The sequence below is a fragment of the Aquarana catesbeiana genome, linkage group LG01, assembly GCF_042186555.1.
Source record: "Aquarana catesbeiana isolate 2022-GZ linkage group LG01, ASM4218655v1, whole genome shotgun sequence".
NCBI lineage: Eukaryota > Metazoa > Chordata > Amphibia > Anura > Ranidae > Aquarana > Aquarana catesbeiana.
Window position 1 is genome coordinate 611887858 of NC_133324.1, and position 21177 is coordinate 611909034.

Here is a 21177-nt window from a genome sequence, read left to right on the forward strand (position 1 = left end):
TAGATAATGGCAGAACCCCTGGGAACTTCTTGTGGAACCCTGCGGTTCCATGGAACCTCAGTTAAGAAACCCTGCAATACATAATGAAATACAATGCAAAGGCGATGGATACATGATAAGTGTTCCAAAACACTCCCCCATCTGAAATCATCAGATGTCACTATTGAGCCATAACTCAACTTTAGTCCATAAAAGAAGACTTGTCCTTAGACCTGAGAAAGAAAACATTTAAATGTTAAAATGTAAGTTTATAAAAGGATAAAGATGATTCTTGAACCCCATTTTTGAATCAGTGGGGCCACAAGATGTGAAACCTCATCTGACTCAATATGATAAATTGAGTGAATGAAATGGATAATGCCATCCAGTTAAGTCCTTGATGTCCTGGACTTGACATCCCGAACCAGTCCTTGTATCGGGTCATTTCTCCAATGTAGGAGAAGTTGCAAGATCCCTTGGGGCTGGCAGCGGGATAGTATCTCTAGTAGGTCGAAGGAACGTCTTGACAAATCTGGGATATTCTGTTTCATTTACTGAAGCAGGTAGTAATTTAGATTCTGAACAGTCCAACAGTCTATGAACTGATGAACATCAGCATTGTTTTGCAAGATACCGGTGTTGTTAGTAACTTCTTAATTGGCTGCTGAAATTTAGAATTTACTGTTGTCATGAGTGACAATCTGGAGTGTTGTCTAAGTGATTAGGATTACCCATCCTAGGTCTGTTTTGGGGCATAAGGACCGTAGTTCCAGCCATTGTGTTGATGTAATAGTGTGTACCAGGCTTTAGGATGCAAACATTGTAAGATAACTGATCTGACAGCTCAGATCCAACCCAATTTCTGGTATCTTAATTCAATCTCACTGCTATCCCAATTGTATTTGACGAGGTAGTGCCCCCAAAATGCATTGCATTTTCTTGATACTCTGTGTCAATAAAAATTTGTTCAAAAATTACTGAACTGTCATGAACTTTTATCACAGATGCTCCTCAACACTCACCCCAAAGCTCGACAAGCATGTGGAATACCATGAAGTAGAAGGAGAATATGAGGAGAAGGAGGTTTGGGTGCTGGTGATGAGAAGGCGGGTTGAGGTGATGGTGGTGAGAAGGAGGAGTGTTTGGGTACTGACAATTAGGAGAAGGGGGAAGGTTGGAGTGCTGGTGATGAGCGTGAGGAGGAGTGTTGAGGTGATGGCAGTGAGGAGGGTTAGGGTGTTGGTGTTGAGGAAAAGGAGAAGTGCTGCATTGCGGGTGGTGAGGAGGAAGGTTGAGATGCTGGCATTTAGTAAGAGGGGGGAATTTGGGATAGCTTCAGGAAGGATGTTTCACCCTTTCTGATACAAAGGCAAAATCTGTGATCTCGTGCCACCATCCCAGAGGGAGCCCCACTTTGAGAATGTGATCTGTATTTCCCGATGATGCAGTGATCCTGATGACACATTGGGGTTGATTTACTAAACTAGAGAGTGCAAAATTAGCTTCCATTTTTTTTTGTCAAAGCTTAATTGAACAAGCTGAAGTTAGAAGCTGAGTGGTTACCATGCACAGCTGCATTCGATTTTGCACTCTGCAGTTTTAGTAAATCAACCCCACTGTATGCGCTCAAGGCCATGCACCCGCATGGATGTCAAATTGAGAGTAGCAGCTGTGTCCATGCAGCTGCTGCATCCCAATGGGACTGCCTGCATGGAACACCTGTGCAGATAAACTGGGTCCTTGCACAGGCACACACTGTAGCATGCTCCATGTGAACAAGGCCTTATTGCAATGTCTGAGGGCCTGTGGTCAAGGTACTGGTTCTGTTGAATGTGAAAAAAGCATAGAACAAAACATAATGTCTGAACTGAACATAAAATATCACAGAAAGAAAATACATGTAGATACCCTCTCAGTACTTGTTTTCTGTAATTAGCTGTCAGTCTTTCTGTTGTTGATTTCTGGTTTTCTGGTGAATCTATTGGCATTTTTCAGTAGTTGAAACATTTTGTTATGGGGAAAGAGGGTGCTGCGGTTGAGCATGTATTGCAGAGATGTACCTGGAGGGTTTTTTGTTTTGACTACAGTAACTATTACCTTATGAAATCCAAATAATTGTGACTATGGGTATCTAGTCTCTTACTTTTTTCATCTATCATGAATAAGCCTTCATTGTAAAATACAGATATAAAATAGACATCAGATGTCTGTTCCACTTCTCTAGTATATTTTGTATCTTTTATTAATAGGTGAAGTTGAATAAAACGATTACAGTTTCTTGAATCTAGCTCTTAACTAATATAGAGCTTCGGGTTTAGATCAACCATAAATTTGACCCAAACTCATTCATAGTTCTGGAAAACAGTGAACTAATGCGACTGTTCACTGCTATAGCAACCAATTTCAAATCATGCACTTCTTGGCTTTTGAACTGAGGTCAGGTGGCTTAGAATGGCCAATGAGAAGGTTTTCCTATGTGCCAGCCCCTTTCTTATAAAAGTCAGGGTTTCAAGCCTTATATCAGTGTGTGCAGCATTGGAATAGATAGGGGCAGCTGATAGGGTGTTGCTTGCAGGTAGAGATATTTGTTGTTTTATGACTTAATTACACTAGCGGTCCCCTCTCTAGAAGACGTGGTTGTACACATGCCATAGCAGCAGCAACAATTTTACCCCCATCACATTCTGCAGGCAGTACCACTGCCAAACAAGACCCATTTAAAGTAATAGGGCCATGCTGCAAACCACCCTGCGGTGCTGGGGGCTTTTTAGGGGTTAAAAAAACACAGAGGCAATATATTGCCTTGGAGCCACCTGTCAAACATCTCTGAAAAGCTATTCACCGTGGATCACTTTTCAGATTGGTAGCAAAGGCTGCTGCATGTGTAAACTATGCCTAACAGTACTGCTAATCTGTGCCCCCTTGTGTTCACTTTTTCTATATTGTGTCCTTCTTTAGACTACCTTTTTGTGTTTGTTAGCAACAACTTCAGTTGCTGTTTAGCTGCTGTGTCTTCCCTTGCAGTTTCTTTTTAATGGTTTTGTTCTTTGTTTCTTTGATTTTTTTTCATGTTATATATTTTTTTCTGTTCGTGAAGGTAAAAAACAAACAAAAAAACCCCACAAAAATATAGATGTATAGATATAGATTGGTGTTTAGTGTTTTATGGCTGTAGCTAAGGGGTCTATGCATAAAAAATTGTTTTGCGAATGTTTTAGCATTCACAAAAAGTTACAAATAATACCCGTAATGTTTGTGATATGTGAAATGTCAGGTTCTATTATTGCTGTTTGCAGGGTGAATGAAACATTCACTAGGATTTAATCCTAAGAAAAAAAGCCCTTAAGAACATTTGACCAGAACAATATTCAAACCCACAAAGGGCAAGAAAGGGGAGAAATGGGACTTTGTGATACCCTCAAAGTGTAATAAATACCTGAATGTCTGGATTGATAACTCCCATTGGGGAGAGTCTTTCTCCGAATAGTGAGCTAGACCTCTCTGCACAAAAAGCAGAGGGAAGGGGAAGGGAAATCCCCAGAAAGGGACTCAGTTAAGGGGTGCAAAAAAATAAGAGAGTAGGGGTTCAAAACTATGAAAGATAGAAATAAGTCAATCAACAGAAGAATGAATCAATCCCAAAAAATGGTTCTTACCAGTAACAAACCTGGATCTTTACAAATAAGATAGGCTCAAATATTAAACAATCAATGGAGAGTCTTTCAGCTTCCTTCACCAGAAATAACAATGAAGAAACCCTGGATCATTTTCATTTAAATGGGGACTATAATTTGACCAGAAAAATTAAACAACATTCAACCTATAAAGAAAATGGCATAACTTTAGAGACTACGAACATGTGACCAGAAGAGAAAATATGAGGGAGACATCTGTACTGTGCGGTATGGAGATTCGTGTCCTCACCACTGACAGCATAAAGCTACTTCAGCAATAAACAGCTATTTCAAAGAGTGAACTAATATACAAAACTGATACAATGTTGCAGAGACAGAACACCGTTGTTTACCTTAGGTGATCTTTTCCTTGTTTGTAAAGGGTTTCAGTTCCTAAACTCGTTAAACAATGGAATTCCTTCTCTGCAACGGGCAAGTTGATTTACTAAAGGCAAATATACTGTGCACTTTAAGTACATTTTCTCTAGCACTGATGGGAAGCTCTAAAATGAGGGGAAGCTCTGCTGGTTTCTATTATCTTTCTAACAAAAATGCTGTTTTTTTTATTTTCCTTGCATGTGATTGAGTATTCTTTACAAAGTGAAGTTTTACCTCATTTACTAAGCTGTGGAGCAAGTGCATTTGCAGTGCACAGTATACTTGCCTTAAGTAAATCAACCCCATTGCTTCAGTTCTGTTATAACAGTTTACAGCAGCTGAAGTCGGTGGCGAGCACAGCAATGCTCTTTTATACTAATACTTAGCTCCATCTAGTGGAAAAATTTGGTATTTTCCATTTCAAAAGAATTAATTATTATAATTATTTTTATTATTATTATTATTATTATTTGAAACAGCACAAGATATAGTCTAAGTACATATTTTGTTTTTTTAGCCCTATTTGCACAGAAATTAATGTGCATGCACTTTAAAGTGGTTGTAAACCCTTACAGACCACTTTTCACTACAGGTAAGCTTATAATAAGGCTTACCCATAGCTGCTGTTGAAATCCCCTGTATCAGCATGTGCCGACGTCTTCAGCACATGCACACTGAAGCAACAGCATATACCTGGAAATAACTCCGGGAGACATGTCACTGGGAAGAGCAGTGCGCTGGGACCACTGCGGGGGCTTCAATCTAAGGTGAGTATTACATAATGAGCTAGTATGCTATGCATACTAGCTCATAATGCCTTTGTTTTGCAGTTTTTTTTTGTTTTTTTTTCTAGGTTTTACAACCACTTTAACTTGGCAATGGCAATGCAAATTCTTTATAAACCTACCCCTTAGTTTACAGTGCAAAAGTCTCCCCCATATTATTTCTTTTTGTTCATTGTTCTTAGCTTATGGCAGGGGTCAGCAACCTGTAGATTGTGGCCAGTTGACAGGTAGATCCCAGTCTGGGCTTGCTGACCCACCATCCCAGAACATCAAACAGAGTGCAATGCAGAGGGACTACTTGTATAGTTGGAGCTGTAGTAGGGAGCAAGAGCCACATAATATGATGCCTCCTCTGTAGTGCTGGCTCCTGTCCCATGCGGAGTGATACCAACTGCACTCCATCTCTTATCCTGGCTAGCGATCTCCAGAGTGGTGCCAGCAGCAGGAAAGAAAAAATCTTCAGGTTAGTGTGAAGCAATACACTGGGTATGATAGTATAGGGCTGCTTTTTACACTGATGTGCTGCTGTTTACCCACCTCGGGGGTGTAGTGCAGTGTACCTTCAGCTTTCCTGCAGGTTTACTGCACTTAGCCATAAACTTTTATTATATCCAGCAGGTTTGGTGCACTTTCTGAAAGCACACCAAAACTCCGGAGTTTTGGTGTGCTTTCAGAAAGTACACCACACCTGCAGGATATAATAGAAGTCTATGGCAAACCGCAGCTAACCCAGGAAACTCACAGATGCCCTGTACTGCACCCGCGGTGCAGGTAAACCACAAGACATCAGTGTGAAAGCAGCCTTATAGGGGGCTCAAAACAGTAAAAGTTAATTTACATTTGAATTTTTGGGGGTGGTAAAACCCCCTAGTTAATTCTGTTTTTTACCACCCCTGCCCCAACTGCACCCCCTTTAGCTGCCGTGGCCAGGGGTGTACACAGGTCACAGCTGCAGCAGGAATTATACGCATTGTCATGGTTGGTGGGGGTAGCACCTGCCAAGCATGACCCATTCAAGTGAATGAAGACGCTCTGCAAGTGCCTTGCAACCTTGTGCAGTACAACAAACAAGGGGTTAAAGCAGGCATCATTGTGTTGCTTTCTCACCACCTTCTTTAACCCCTTGAACCCCACAGAAGCATGCAGTTGCAGGGCGTTTGCAGTGTGGCCCCATTTACTTGAATGGGTCCTGATTGGCAGGCAGTAACGCCTACAAAAAGCATCAGGGGGTTTAATTCCTGCTGCGTCATGTGTATACCTTTGTCTGCTGCCTCAGCAGCTAAAGGAGGAGGTAAAACCGCATAGTTTTATGAATGAATGAATGATTTGTATAGCGCTGCAGTTGCGAACTGAATCGCCTCAAGGCGCTGGATCCGTCCTGTGTTGTCAAGCTTCTCAGAAGAGGTAGGTGTTGAGTTTCTTTCTGAAGGCCTGATGGTTTTCTTCCATGCGAATGTGAGTAGGTAGAGCGTTCCATAGCCGTGGTCCTTGGACTGCGAATTTTCGTTCTCCCTTTGTTTTGTAGCGGGTTTTTGGAATAAGGAGGAGGTTATGGTTAGAAGATCGAAGACTGCGATTCGGTGTGTAGCGTTTTATTTTCTCGCATAGGTATTGAGGAGCATTTCCGTATATGCATTTGTGGGTGAAGCAGAGGGTCTTGAAGGTGATCCGATTCTTTACGGTTAGCCAATGTAGGCTCCTCAGGGAAGGGGAGATGGATTCCCAGGGTTTTTTTCCTGTTAACAGTCTTGCCGCCGTGTTTTGGATGAGTTGTAAGCGCGCAAGCTGATATTGGGGTAGTCCTATGTAGAGGGAGTTTGCGTAGTCGAGTCTGGAATTGATGATTGTTCCAACTACTGCTGCTTTGTCCTCTTCTGGCACGAATGGGATGAGTCTACGTAGCAGGCGGAGGAGATGGTGAGATCTGCTAACTACTGATCCTATTTTTGCATCCATTGACATTTCTGAGTCAAAGATGACTCCGAGACTCTTGGCTTTGGTGCTTGGTGAGATGGTCTGTCCAAAGATGGTGGGAGGTGTCCATGGGGTCTTAATTTTGGAATTTTGGTTTCCGTGTAGGAGAAGAAGCTCTGTTTTTGATCCGTTGAGTTTGAGAGAGCTAGTAGTCATCCAGTGGTCTATCAGAGTGAGGCATTTTTCTAGTTGCTGAAGGTGGACTTTTTCTCCGGTGATGCGGAGGTAGAGTTGGGTAACATCAGTGTATGAGTGGAAGCAGAGGTCCGATTTTCTGATGATTTTGAGGAGTGGGCAGATGTAGATGTTGAAGAGCACTGGTGACAAGGGTGATCCTTGAGGAACTCCACAAGTGATTGCGCGGGTTTCAGAGTAGAATTCTCCTAGTTTCACTGTCTGAGAGCGATTCCCTAAGAAGGATACGAACCATTGTAGATCTGACCCTGTGACTCCTGCTACCTCTGTGAGGCGGATGAGTAGAGTATTGTGGTCCACTGTATCGAACGCTGCACTGAGGTCCAACAGTACCAGGAGACAAGATTCTCCATCATCAGCTGCTTCGAGGGCGTCGTCCCATATTTTGAGGAGTGCCGTTTCTGTTCCATGGCCTGGGCGGAAGCCTGATTGCAGAGGATCCAGGAGATTGTGTGTGTCCAGGTGGTGTTGTAGCTGTTGTACTACTACTTTCTCCATGATTTTGGAGATGGTGTTGAGGCTTGTTATCGGTCTGCGATGGTTAGGGTCCTTTGGGTTTCTTTAAGAGGGGTTTGACGATGCCATGTTTGAAGGCAGTTGGGACAGTCCTTTCTTTGAATGACTGGTTTATGAGGTGAGTTATAGTAGGAGCCAAGATGTCGGAACATTCTTTAAGGAGTTTTGTGGGAATTATGTTGTTTGGTGATGTGCTGTCTTTGAGGCTTCTGATGATATTTTTGGTGGTGTCAGTGGTGATTGGGTTCAGCGAAAAATTCGGTGCTTGTGTGATGATCGTGTCGATTTTTTCTTTTTGCTTTAGTTGGATGAGGTTGGTTGTTTTTTTCTGTTTAATTGATTTCCGGATGTTGTCGATTTTGTTGATAAAAAAATCTGATAACTCATTGCAGAATTCTTGGGTTTCGTTTCCTGGGGGCTCTAGGCAGGTAGGGTTCATAGTCTTAGTGACTATTTTGAAGAGTTCCCGATTGGAGCCACTGAGTCCGCTGTTTGTAGTAATGCCTTGTTTAAGGAGTTGAGTGTTTGTTCCGTTGAGTGGTTTAAGTTTAGCATTGCTATTTTGTTTGATAGTGTGGTTTTGAAGAATTCGGAGTGTAGTTTCTTCTGAGATCTTGTCCAGCGTGTTGTATTTGCCTGTTTCCATTTTTGGAGAGTGGTGTTGGGGGCGAATTCAAATTTGATAGCGTGGTGATCCGTCCATGGTAGCGGTAGGTTGTCGAATATGTTGACGTCCATATTTTGTTTGAAGATGAGGTCCAGAATGTGTCCTGAACTATGTGTGGGAGCATTTATCAGTTGCTGAAGACCTAGTTCTTTCAGTTGGTTAATGCAGGCGGTGGCGATAGGGTCTTGGGTGGAGTTTGCCCAGAGGTTGAAATCTCCAAGTGCCAAAAAGTTTCTGGCTTTCAGGGTGTGCGTTGACATGAATTCTGTGAGGGGTGTATGGAGATTGGTCTTCGGTCCTGGTGGTCTGTAACATAGAAGTATGTGGATAGTGTCTTGGGGTGTTGTTTGAAGGCACTGAATTCTGTACAGTTGGTTTGGTGAGCGCGAGGTGAGATTTGAAGATCACTGCTAGGCCTCCTCCTTTTTTTCCTGTTCTGTGCTCCGTTAGGATCCTGTAGTTCTCAGGTACTAATTCGGTTAGGATGGCGTTGCAGTCGGGTGTTAGCCAACTTTCCGTAATGAAGATGCAATCTATGTTGTTTTGGGTGATGAAGTCGTGTACCTCCAGTCTGTGCTTGACTGCAGATCTGGTGTTGATCAATGCGCATGCTAATTGTTGTGGTTGAATTGTTGTCTTCATATATTTGATGGTTGATTGTAGGTTGTTCCTTAGAAGTTGTTCTTTCTGTAGTATTTTATGTACGGAAGTTGTTAATGTTGAGGTGGTATTTCTTAGCTTGTGGAGAGTGTCCGCTGAGTACTTGAAGTTGCACATGGTGAGAAAATTGCTGATGGTAGGATGATTCGGTGATGATACTGAAATGGCGATGGTGAGGTTGTTTAGGAATTGGTGGTCCTGATGGGTGCCGCTGCTTCTGTTGCTGAGAAGATGATGGTCTGAAGAATGCCGCTGCTTCAGGGTGGCGTAGATGATGGTGCGAATGGGACTGTGGTGGTGAAGGGGGCCACGCGGGCCTACCGCTCTCCTGTTGATCCAGAGGAAGGCGAAAAAACCCTAGCTGAGCTAGCCAATTGCTACAGCAGAGGAAAAAATTCCTTCCCGACCCCCGGAGGCGATCGGACCGTGGTCCCTGGGTCAACTGCTGGAGGGCCCCGCGAACTTACCTGACCCGGGTTGGTCGGTGATGAGAGAGGGGAGGGGGGTGGATGTTAGGGCAAGAGCAGGCACTAGGGTTGACCTAGGCTAGTACTTACTGGTATTGCGCCACGTCTGGAAGGATCATGAAGAACGCCGGTGCAAGGCCTGAGCTGAGGATTGTCCTGCTCTCAGTATCACCCCGTGCTCTGCGGTGAGGTCCGGTGTGTCGGAGGTGGTGTTAGGGGTATGGATGGCACGCTGCCCGCATAGAGAGAGGGGTGAGCTGAGGAGGGAGGGCTAGTGGGTCCCTGTGGAGTACTGCTGTGGGATCGGGAGGGCTCCGGGCGGCCGGTAGGGAGCTACGACGCAACTGGGAGTACCAAGATGGCGAGCCGTGGTGGGATCAATGCTGTGGAGGAGCACTGAGGTTAGAGATTTGGGAGGGGGTGAGGTGGGCCGGGGTCCCGGTGGGTCCTTCTGTGAGTGCGAGGAGCGCTCAGGGTAGCTGGGGGGTGCTGCCGCCGCGTCTGCGTGTCCCAAGATGGCCGCCGGACTAGGCCTGAGCCGCGGTCTATCCTAGGTGATGATCCCAGACGCGACAACGATCGCGTCAGCACTGGTGGCTAGGGTAAGGAGAGGGGGGGCTGCTGATCGGGTGGAGGCAGGGGGCAGCAAGGGAGGAAGGCAACCAGGCTGGGCTAGGGCAGCGCGCTAGGCCGGAGCCGCGGTGAGTCCTGGACTGGAGGCTGGATGGCTGGACAGACGTCCAGAGGCAGTGGCGGCGGTAGCGGCCGGCGAGATGGAGGGGGGGCCGGGTTGATCCGCTACCATTCCTGGATGGAGCTTGGGGCTGCTGGGGACCCAGTCAGACGGCTGAGAAACTGCTGGGGAGCCGAGGCAGCGGCGGCGGTAGTGGCCGGCGCGATGGAGAGAGGGGGCCGAGGTGAGCCGCTACCGTTCCTGATGTTGCTAGGGCAGCTGGGGAAACCCGGTCAGTCAGCTGAGGTCCGCTGGGAGCTGGGGAGCCTGGAAGAATCCTGGATGGCTGGATGGCCGGTGCTTCTAGCACCCACGACTGTAGTCTGCACTGCTCTGACAGTACTGACACTGACAAGCTTTTACCATTTGAATTTTGGGGGGTGGTAAAAAACCCTAGTTAAGTTGGGTTGTTAGCACCCCTGCCCTAACTGCACCTCCTTTAGCTGCAATGGCCAGGGGTGTACACATGTCACAGTTGCAGCAGGAATTATACGCCCTATCATGGTTGGTGGGGTAGCACCTGCCAAGCATGACCCATTCAAGTGAATTTTTTTGGGAAGACACCTTCCTGTGGCTTCTCACTTTGCATTTATGTCTGTTGCAGCTGCTATTTCTGACCAAAGCAGGCCTAGTACTGCTTACCAAAAACACAAAAGTGTCACTTATTAAATTACTAGAAAAAGCCTTTTTTAATCAATATTAATAACTTATAGTTTGGAGTGACCTTCCTACCTGCTATCTTAAAATGTAATTCCACAATGCTATCACTTTGCCTGAAATCTATATGTTAAAGGATTTGTGCAATTTTCATGTCACCCTAAAAGCTATATGATAAGGCTTCTCCCCCTGCTTTTTTTTTTTGTTTTGTTTTTTTTGCCTTTTGATTGGCAATGGTCCCCTAGAACAGTGCCCAGATTCCAAGGCTATTTATTTGGCAATAGCTTCCCCAATCCCCCCAAAGGATCAAATTGTCCACCAAAATTTGCCTTCCACTGATTTCATAGGTTGCCTTATAATAATTTTTGTTTGCTCCTTCAGACAGAATATAATTTTGGCCAATTTGCTCATTACTAACCCGCAGCAAGCTCACACGCAATCTAACTATGCAGCAAAGAATGTGTTAGACTGGTATAATGCTCCTGTTACTGTTTTGCAGATATTGATTATAATCCACATGCAAGTTACAAAGCAGGGAAATTAAAAAATAATGGAACTCGAACCCTGACATTAGATTGGAAGGTATGTTTTTCAATGCTGGTTAATATGCAGCCTCATCTCCTACAAAAAACTCTGTAAAGCCAAATAAAGGTGACTCAACACTCCTAGCATGGTTTCCATAACCTTAAATAAGAAGTGACACCCCTTCATAATGGAAGGTAGGTGTTGGAGTCTCACTGACAAAATGAAATATCAAGTTGAGCTGAAATTACTTTTAAAATGTCAGTTCCTTGTTGATTGAAAGGCTGGAAATAGCAACTTCACAAACATCACATTAGGAGAGAGGAAATTAATCACTGTAATAAAAAAGTTCAAGTTTTCTTAATGATTGTTATTCTTTTATTTTCACAGCTTGGCAGAGAAAACCAAAGAGATATAAATTATGATATTACCCTCACCTTACTTCCATGCCCAGATGCCAAATTACATACCCGTACAAAAGATAATTGGTTTAATGCAACCATATCAGGTGCATCCTACAATGCAACTATTGTAGCCTTTAATCAAGCTGAAAATACACCTCCATGGTCTTTATTGATTGATGAAGATGAAGATGAAAGTAAGTACAATATAATAGTGTTTCCATTTTTGACTTAATATTATTTTATGTAAAAGAAAATTTGCCCCTTTCACACTTTAACCCAGTCCATTTTTAACACACTTCCTAAAATGCAAATTATTAACTTAAACAGGTACTAAATAACCCCGAAACAGAATAACAAAATAAAAATGGGTAGTCTCCATTTTTATTTGTTGCACAATATTTGTGCAAATTTTTATGAAATATGTATTTTCAGCAAAAAACACACAACTTTTTTTAGTGGATGAACTGGCTGACAGAGACACGTACTGAGCCGTCCAATGAGGGTGCTATGGGGCGCAATGTACCCCAGGTCTCACCAAACACAATATAATGTTCAAAATATCTAATTGATATTATAGACGGGACAGTGTTGAGTTCATGAATACCAACTAAACCCATCCTCAAAATCATGCTTGTGAAACCATAAGAACATTCAAACCTTAAATTATAGTTACTTAAATGATTGTAAAAACCTTTACAGTTAATCACTTTACAGTGGGCCCTAAAATGTTTATTTATATGTTGTGTATAATGTATTATTTTGTTTTTATAATATGTTTTTAATTTTAGCCCCCTATGTAATTGTATTGAGGTAGTTGAAGGTACTGTTTGGGGAGACCACAGTGATCCATTAAGACCCCTAATGTCGCCCATGGATCTAGCCCAAACAGATAAGGAGTCCCCTATGTGCAGCTCAGCCAGCAGCTGCTATGCTACTGAACCTGTGAACCTGGAAGTGCTCAGATCTGAGCCCCTTAGGATTCATTAATCAAACAGAAGTTCACCAATCCCCCCCCCTCAGTTTTGTTGGGTTTCCAGAGCAGACAGGTAAACCCTGAGACCACAGAAGGAAGGGGGAGGCTATTGTCAGCATGTAGAATTAAAATTTGAAAACAAGTTCATGACTGCTATTGCAGCAGGCACTTGTAATGCATTTTACTGCCCCTCTATAAAAGTTACATTGGTTGCAGCCAAAGGGTTAAATATCGGCATTTAGCAATTTGTTTAGCAGACACATGTTGTATAGCAAAATATGCATTCCTCATTACGGTAGTTAAAATGAATCTGTGACAAAGCAAAATATCTGTGTATTTGTACTTAGCAATTCTCTTTCTCAAGGTATCTACTGTTTTCAGGCCAGTAAATATAAACCAATTTTACTGCAGCTTCACTGCCCTGGAACTTGAAATTTAATTCCAGAGAATTTTCCTTTATGACTAATGCGACTTAATTTTACAGCATTACAATTCACATTTTAGGATCCGATTTTGAAAATGTCACACTATCAGAAAGACAACTGATTCTAAGTTGGGAAAAGAAAAGAAAAAAGTCTGCACACTATTGCACTGAGTGGCAGACTTCTGCAGGGAAAGAAATCTTCAGCAATATTACAAGACATTATAAGAGTAATCATATAAAGATATCAACAGGTAAGTCATATCCACATGTAATTTTCCCCCTTCTCAGCATAGGTGTATGTAGGGGGTGTGCCAGGTGTGCCTGGGCACACCCTAATCACTATGTGCAGTGATGATTCCCCCTCCTGGCCAGGCACCCCCCCCCCCCCCCCCCCCGTGTTGGCTTCTCTCCTCTCCTCTTCCTCCGGCTGCTGCGGGGATGTTTCAGAATGGAGAACAGGGGAGGGGGCTAATAAACATTTCATTCACTGGCCCCTGTCTTTTCTAATCGAACACAGTGAACACACTCAGTCACTGTGTTCACTCATAAAAGCATAGTACACTGTATTTACTATAAGTAATATCTGCGCTTGGTGAGTAAAAGATAAAATAATATTAAATAATGAAATGTGACCTGCAGCTGAACACTATAATCCAGATATTGGGCACCAAACAACAATACAAATAATAATAACATGTGTCAATAAAGTGCAAATGTGCAATTCAGTGTAATAAATGTCCAATAGTACAAACAACCAAAAAAACATATAGAGCAATGCAAATTTGCAATTCTATGCAACTAATGTGCAATAACAACAAAATGCATATAGGGCAATGCACAGGCGTGCATTAAAGTGCAATATAAGTACAAAAAAACAGAGCTGATATCAAAAGTTCATGTGTAGCTGAAATCCAGTGGAAGGAATCTCAAGTGCAATATGGAGCGTAGCCCAAGTGCTTGACACTGTGATACCCATCACCTCATTAGGATAAAAGGCTTACCAGAGAGCCTGCGACCTCCCTTACTCAGTGGGGTCAAACTGCGCATAGTAGGATCGAGGATCCACTGATGAAATACTCAGGCGTCCCCCACCAGAAGAATCCGTGCACATCAGATGGTAGCCAGACAGCATCAATGGCAGGAAATGAGAATATGCAAAGAAGGAAAAAAAACTCCAAATAGTGTAGAATGTCTCTTAAGGCGTTTTATTGGTAAAAATGCTGCAATGCTGCATACATAAAAGAGACTAGAAAAGTTCTCCAATGCAAGTGAGCAAAATGTAGTTCCTTACAGGTAAAAATCCATACAGATCTGTAAAATCAAATCGCACATGGGCAGAACGTGTGTGCATAGAGTCCCGACAATCGTTTCGTCATATGTGACATCATCAGGGGTACGCCCACGCGTCTTCGCCTGCACTTTATATACTAGATTGGCAAAACAGGGGAGCGCTGCTACTGGTCACACAAAATGATCCAGAAGCGCTCATTGGATAGACAGAATGAACCTATCATGGATGAGGAAAGAAAAAGGCTTTACAATCAAGTAATGAGTTTGTTTGCCCGTTAACCCGGGAAGGCACAGACATAGCTTAATTTCCAAAGCTGTGGAAAAGGGCACATACTGCCATCTTGTGGTGAAATTAAATATCCACATGAGCAATTACAAATGCTTGCTGCCCTGTGTTGCCAACAGACTTTACACTGTTCAGTAATACATGCATAATAAAAAAATAGAAACAAAAAATCAATGGATCCTTTGATTTTTTGTTTCTATTTTTTTCGTTCTTTCTTTTATTAAAATAAATAATTATGCATGTATTGCTGAACAGTGTAAGGTCTGTTGGTAACACAGGGCAGCAAGCCTTTGTAATTGCTCATGTGGATATTTAATTTTGCCACAAGATGGCAGTATGCCCCCTTTCCCTTTGATTTGGAAATAAAGCTATTTCCATGCCTTCCCGGGTTAACGGGCAGACAAACTTATTAGTTGATTGTAAAGCCTTTTTCTTTGCTCATCCATTCATTCTGTCTATCCAATGAACGCTTCTCGATCATTTTGTGTGACCAGAAGCAGCGCTCCCCTGTTTTGCCAATCTAATATATATACGCAGGCGAAGACGTGTGGGCGAACCCCTGGTGACGTCACATGTGATGAAACGATTGTCGGGACGATACGCACACACGCTTTGCACATGCGTGATTTGATTTTACAGATCTGTATGGATTTTTTTCCTGTAAGGAACTACATTTTGCTCACTTGCATTGGAGAACTTTTTCCAGTCTCTTTTATGTATGCAGCATTTTTACAATAAAACACCTTAAGAGACATTCTACACTATTTGGAGTTTTTTTTCCCTCTTTGCATATTCTCATTTCCTGACATTGATGCTATCTGGCTACCATCTGATGTGCACGGATTCTTTCGGTGGGGGACCCCTGAGTATTTCATCAGTGGATCCTCGATCCTACTATGCGCAGTTTGACCCCCCCAAGTAAGGGAGGTCGCAGATTCTCTGGTAAGCCTTTTATCCTAATGAGGTGACGGGTATCACAGTGTCAAGCACTTGGTCTATTCTCCATATTGCACTTGAGATCCCTTCCATTGGATTTCAGCTACACATGAACTTTTGATATCAGCTCTGTTTTTTTTCACTTATATTGCACCTTAACGCACGCCTGTGCATTGTCATATATGCATTTTGTTGTTTGTATTATTGCACATTAATTGCATAGAATTGCACATTTGCATTGATTTATATGTTTTTTTGGTTGTTTGTACTATTGCACATTTATTACACTGAACTGCACATTTGCACTTTATTGACACATGTTATTCATACATGAGGTCATTTTTTGCATAACTTAGCGCTGCACTTTATTATTTGTACTTTATTTGCTATGCTTCCTTTTCTGAATTAACAGGAAGCCACTCAGCACAGAGCACTTCCCATTCATTCACTGTCCAATACAGCTGAGGCTGCAGAGAAAGGCATGTGTGTTTGAGCTTTGGGGTACACACCATAATGCAATAGGCTGCGCACAGCTATGCTTCTCAGTCATCAAAAACAATAGCACCTGTTAGAAAAAAACACCACTAAGTACTCTCTGTATCTAAAAGGATGTGCATCTATGAATCTGTATCTAAAAATGAATGTGCATCTGATAGATTAAACAGCCCATGATATATAAAGTAACCTCCTGGGAACAGAGCTCTATAGTTTCACATCTGTTGTCAGTCTCTGCAATGTCCAGGCCTTGTCCCAATTCCCAATGTAAACAGAAAATGTTTTGCCATCTGGTCTATGCAAAGAGTAATTATTATCTGGTATATTGTAGATATGGCACATACTGTAACTGCATTTTCACAAATTCTACTAAAGTTTTAAATTTCCACTTATGTATACCCCCTTATACATGCCTTAGACCCCTTTCACACTGGGGCGTTTTGCAGGTGCTGTTGCGCTAAAAATAGTGTCTGCAAACCAACCCGAAACAGCCGCTGCTGTGTCTTCAGTGTGAAAGCCTGAGGGCTTTCACACTGGATCAGTGCGCTAGCAGGACGGGAAAAAAAGTCCTGCTAGCAGCATCTTCGGAGCGGTGAAGGAGCAGTGTATACACCACTCCTTCACCGCTCCTGCCCATTGAAATCAAAGGGGCAGCGCAGCTATACCGCCGGCAAAGCGCCTCTGCAGAGGCGCTTTGCGGTGGTTTTTAACCCTTTCTCGGCCGCTAGCGGGGGTAAAACCGCCCTGCTAGCGGCCGAATACCGCTGCTAAAACGACGGTAAAGCGCCGCTAATAATAGCGGCGCTTTAACGCCGATGTACTTCCTGCCCCAGTGTGAAAGGGGCCTTAGATTAGTGAGCAAAGTGGATCAGGTGCCACTGCCTGTGGGGCCAATCAGTACTGTGTATGCATAGCTCAAAGCTTGGTGGAAAAGCTGTCTATGTAAAAGCCTGAAGGTAAACTGTTTCTCTATTAGGACCTGTGTAGTAATGGGCAATTGTTATGACCGAGTGGCAGCTTGCTGTTAAAGTAGTTTGAAAGCCTTAAAGTGGTTGTAAACCCACTTAAAAAAAAAAAAACTAACACCTGCAAGACAAAGGCATAACGAGCTAGCATCACTCCCAGGGGTTACTTCTGGGTATCACGGCTCCGGTGCTGTGATTGGCCGGAGCCGCGATGACGTCACTCCCATGCATGCGCATGGTAACGGCACACTTACTGAGGCAACGGCACATACATGCCATTGCTTCAGTTTGTATCAGTGCGCATGTGCCGATGACGTCGGCACATGCAAATACAGGGGATACCTCCTAAACCGTTCAGGTTTAGTAGATATCCTGGGTAGCTACCGATAAGCATTATTATAGGCTTACCTGTAGCACAAAGTGGTCTGTAAGGGTTTACAACCACTTTAAGGTTTTTGCATTGAATTCATTAAGGTGAAAAACCTTCTGTGCTGCAAAATCCCCCACTTATACTTACCTGAGTCCAATCCGATCCAACGATGTGAACAAGAGCAACAGCTCTCGCCGCAAATTTCATTTAGGCCCATACATTGCAGTAACATATGGGAAACGCATTCATTGTACTGTGAGTTGCTGAAAGGCATTGTGCTATATGGCAGTGCTATTCATTTACAGTTGGTGCCAACAGAACACAGCACATTAAAATGCAGGTACCATGCAGTGAATTGAGCTGCGTTAAAACACCATAACTGAATGCCGTAATGTAAAGGGGACCTAATACTTTGCATTATAACAAATATAACACTTTACTCACCTGGGAAATTAAAACGTAGCTGTAATTAAATATGTACAAAAATTAGCAATAAATAATACTTTCATTGGCTTAAAATGTAAAAAAATGCTTAAAATGTATTCTCTTCCCTTTTTTTTTTTTTTTTTTAGATAATTTTGAGATTATGCAGTGTTACAGAATTCGCATACATACATTTAACAACAGCCAGCACAGAACTGTGAAAACAGCATACTACTTTCGACGTAAGTTTGATTTTCTATTTTATTTTCTGCACATTCTTAATAGTTCTAACAAGAGAAAGGGAAAAAAAAGAGTTTAGAATGGAAGTAGTAATAGGTAAACAATGTCAGGTACTCATAGATATTTTTAAGCAGAATGCAATTTGTATGAACATTCACACTTTAGTGATCTGTTCTGGTGAGTTATCGCATGCACATTAATTTGCAAGGCAGCCCATGGGGTGCTATTTACCAGGAATATCTCCCGAACACACTGCACATAGAGCAGCTGCATTGCTGTATGCTGCAGAAATGCACAGTAACACGTGTTGCTACAACACATAAGTGTGAATGGAATTTCAGCAATGCATGGTAACACAACTGCCCAATGTGGGATGCGTTGTGGTGCCATTCTTGGCACCACAAAGCATTGCACATTAGAGCATAATGCACTGCAGTGCACCACAACACCCATAATGCTGTTGTGGGGCTCTGCATCACCACAAAAGGATCCTGTATGTTTTTCCATCTGTTGTATTGTGTCGCAATGAAGAATTGGCTGCCCTAACACAACACACATTAATGCATGCCTTGATGGGTGTAAATGCACCACAATGGAACACTTAAATGTGAATGGGCCCTAAATGTACCATATAAAAAGGAATTCTCCCTTAAAACAGCAGAATCCTTTAGTCTAATGGTTTTTGGGTAATTAAGGGAGAAGTATGGCCGAAGCTTATTTGGCCATACTTCTCCTATGGATCACAGGATTGCAGTTTGCTCTGCAGTCCTGTGACCCATTTTGACATCACTCAGCCAGTCCAGGCTCAGGAAAGATCTCAATAATATGGTCGGTATGTGCCCAGAAGCCTGCACTTGGCTCTGCCTCGCATTTCTTTGGTAAAGGAAAACAAGTAAGTGTATTTTATTTAGACCATATGTAAGTTAAAGAGTTCTAAAATCTATGGTACATATGTATACATGAAATTTATTAACCCAGATTTTCTCACTGCCTGCCTGATTTCTTGAAACCCTACAATATTAGGACAGTACAAACACTTACAAAATGACCTATGTTTCTAGACAGTCCAGGAAGCATGGAGAGTTTTTTGAAATTGTAATTTTTTTAAACAATTTTTTGGGGGAAATTAAGGAAGTAAATGAAATACGTCAAAAATGGGTTACTGCGCTGTCTGTAAATCACTCTAAGTCGGTTAACCAAGTGATGTAAATAAACGGTGAACTGCTGCAACTTTATGTGAGATACACGCTATAAATGAACTAAAATAAAAAATAGGCTGCGCTATATTAATAGTGAAAAACATTGTATACGATGACATATAAATCCTAAGGCATACACCGATATCAATGAGGGCTACAAACCCTTTGAATAACCAGTGATAAAGCTCGTAAGTATGCAAATGAATCACAAGTCAAGGGAACTGGAGTGTTCTCTAAGTGTCCTTTTCACTCTGTCTAATTACTAGAGAGGAAAATGTTCCACAACATACAAAAGGCTTAAGACTATAGTTCATATAGAAGTTCCTCAACCAACTGCTCCACGGTGACTTATGACAAAAAAAACACCCAAGACAGGATATGATAGACAGGGTCCTCCACCTTTAAAAACACTGCTGCTTACCAGATAGATAGATCTCCTTTTAGGAAGATCACATTCGCCTGTGGCTTGTACCCCAGCCTTGGGTCTCTGTGCTTAGCAGCCAGGTATCCCAGATCATCCACTCCCATGGTCCTCGGTATTACCAACAGTCAATAATTCCCCATATAAGGATGAAAAGGGCTTCCATAGTGTAATTCCATAAATCTTTTATTAAGTTAAAAAACAAGAATGCACTTACACTTAGCAGAAAATAAAATAGCGTGTCAATTAGATTGGAGCCTGCCGGCTCTCGATAGCTGCCCATTGCTTCCGGGACTTTGCGTTGTTTACGGTGACGTCAGCACACTGCTCCTCCCTGAAATACGATTTTATTTCACAGAGTTTTCATTTTAACAATGTATTTCTTACACACAGTATGGGCACACTTACAATTACACCCCAAAACACATTTGTCTACTCCTTCCGAGTATTGGAATACCACATGTGTGAGACTTTTTTGCTGCCCAAATGCATAGAGGGGCCAAAAATCCAAGGAACTCCTTCAGCATTTCAATGGAAGTAATGCACATTTATTGAGGCCTTTAAGTGCAAGGACAGGAGAAATACTCACAAAATGACCCCATTTTGGAAAGTAGACCCCCCACTGTATTTAGTTAGAAGCATAGTGACCTGACACCAGGCTTCTTTCTCCCACAACACGTGCTGTTTCACATAAACATGAGACGATAATCACCCACACACAGTTCATTAAACACATGCAGCAAAAAGCAGCTCAGCATGGAGGATGGGTCTGATCACCCATCTGAATGAGTTTCAAAACTATATTTTACTGTCCTGAGTAATGAGCAGTGGAAAAAAAATGTTAAACATTTTTCCTGAATCAACTTTAGTAACTAGGCACTTATCCATGTCAAGCAGAAAGTAGTTTAAGTAGAGGCTTACAGTGCTTACACTTAGTAGGTTGTCAGAGGCCTGTTTCGATAAACAGATTTACTTGTGGACGATCACTGTGACCTGCTAAGAGGAATGCTCCACTTTCCCACTAGTGTGCTGGCTCATGCAGAGAAGTTCCCTCTTACCATCTACTCACTGATACAAACAGGAGGTGTCCCTAGACTGTCTCTTCCATGGAAAGTCCCTAGGCTGAGCTTATCTCTCCCTCGGAAGCATGTCTTTATCCCTACCTCATTTCCTCACAGTGCATGGGCTCCTCAAAAACCACACTGCATTGACCATATATCCCCTCACAAAAATGGCTGCCAAAGGTCAAAAGAATTCCATGTCCAATCAGACACATGCTCCCCCAAGATGTCACCCAGAGCCCATGGCAGAGGATTACCTCTAAAAGACAGAACAAAGGGGAAGTACTTCTCTTAAATATAATTCCAATTAAGGAACTAGGAATAGGTGGGGACATATAGCGGTAGAAAGTGGGGACTACACAAGAAATATCACTAAAGGGATACAGTGGGAGACTAACAATGAGATAATAATGGGAGACTAACACCCTGTTACAAGCTAGAAACATATTCCCAGAGACTATACTGTACTGACAGAGCCACAAA

General features: G+C 42.6%; 1 protein-coding gene across 2 annotated transcripts in view; it reads left to right on the forward strand.

The window, feature by feature from the left end:
- IL12RB1 (interleukin 12 receptor subunit beta 1) overlaps positions 1-21177 on the forward strand; it is a 144179-nt gene that overhangs the window by 64422 nt on the left and 58580 nt on the right. For both annotated transcript variants that reach the window (XM_073599691.1, XM_073599697.1), the window contains exons 7-10: positions 11185-11267; positions 11598-11805; positions 13089-13259; positions 17923-18015. In XM_073599691.1, the coding sequence (XP_073455792.1) occupies positions 11185-11267; positions 11598-11805; positions 13089-13259; positions 17923-18015 (555 nt within the window). The remainder of the gene's footprint in view (positions 1-11184; positions 11268-11597; positions 11806-13088; positions 13260-17922; positions 18016-21177) is intronic.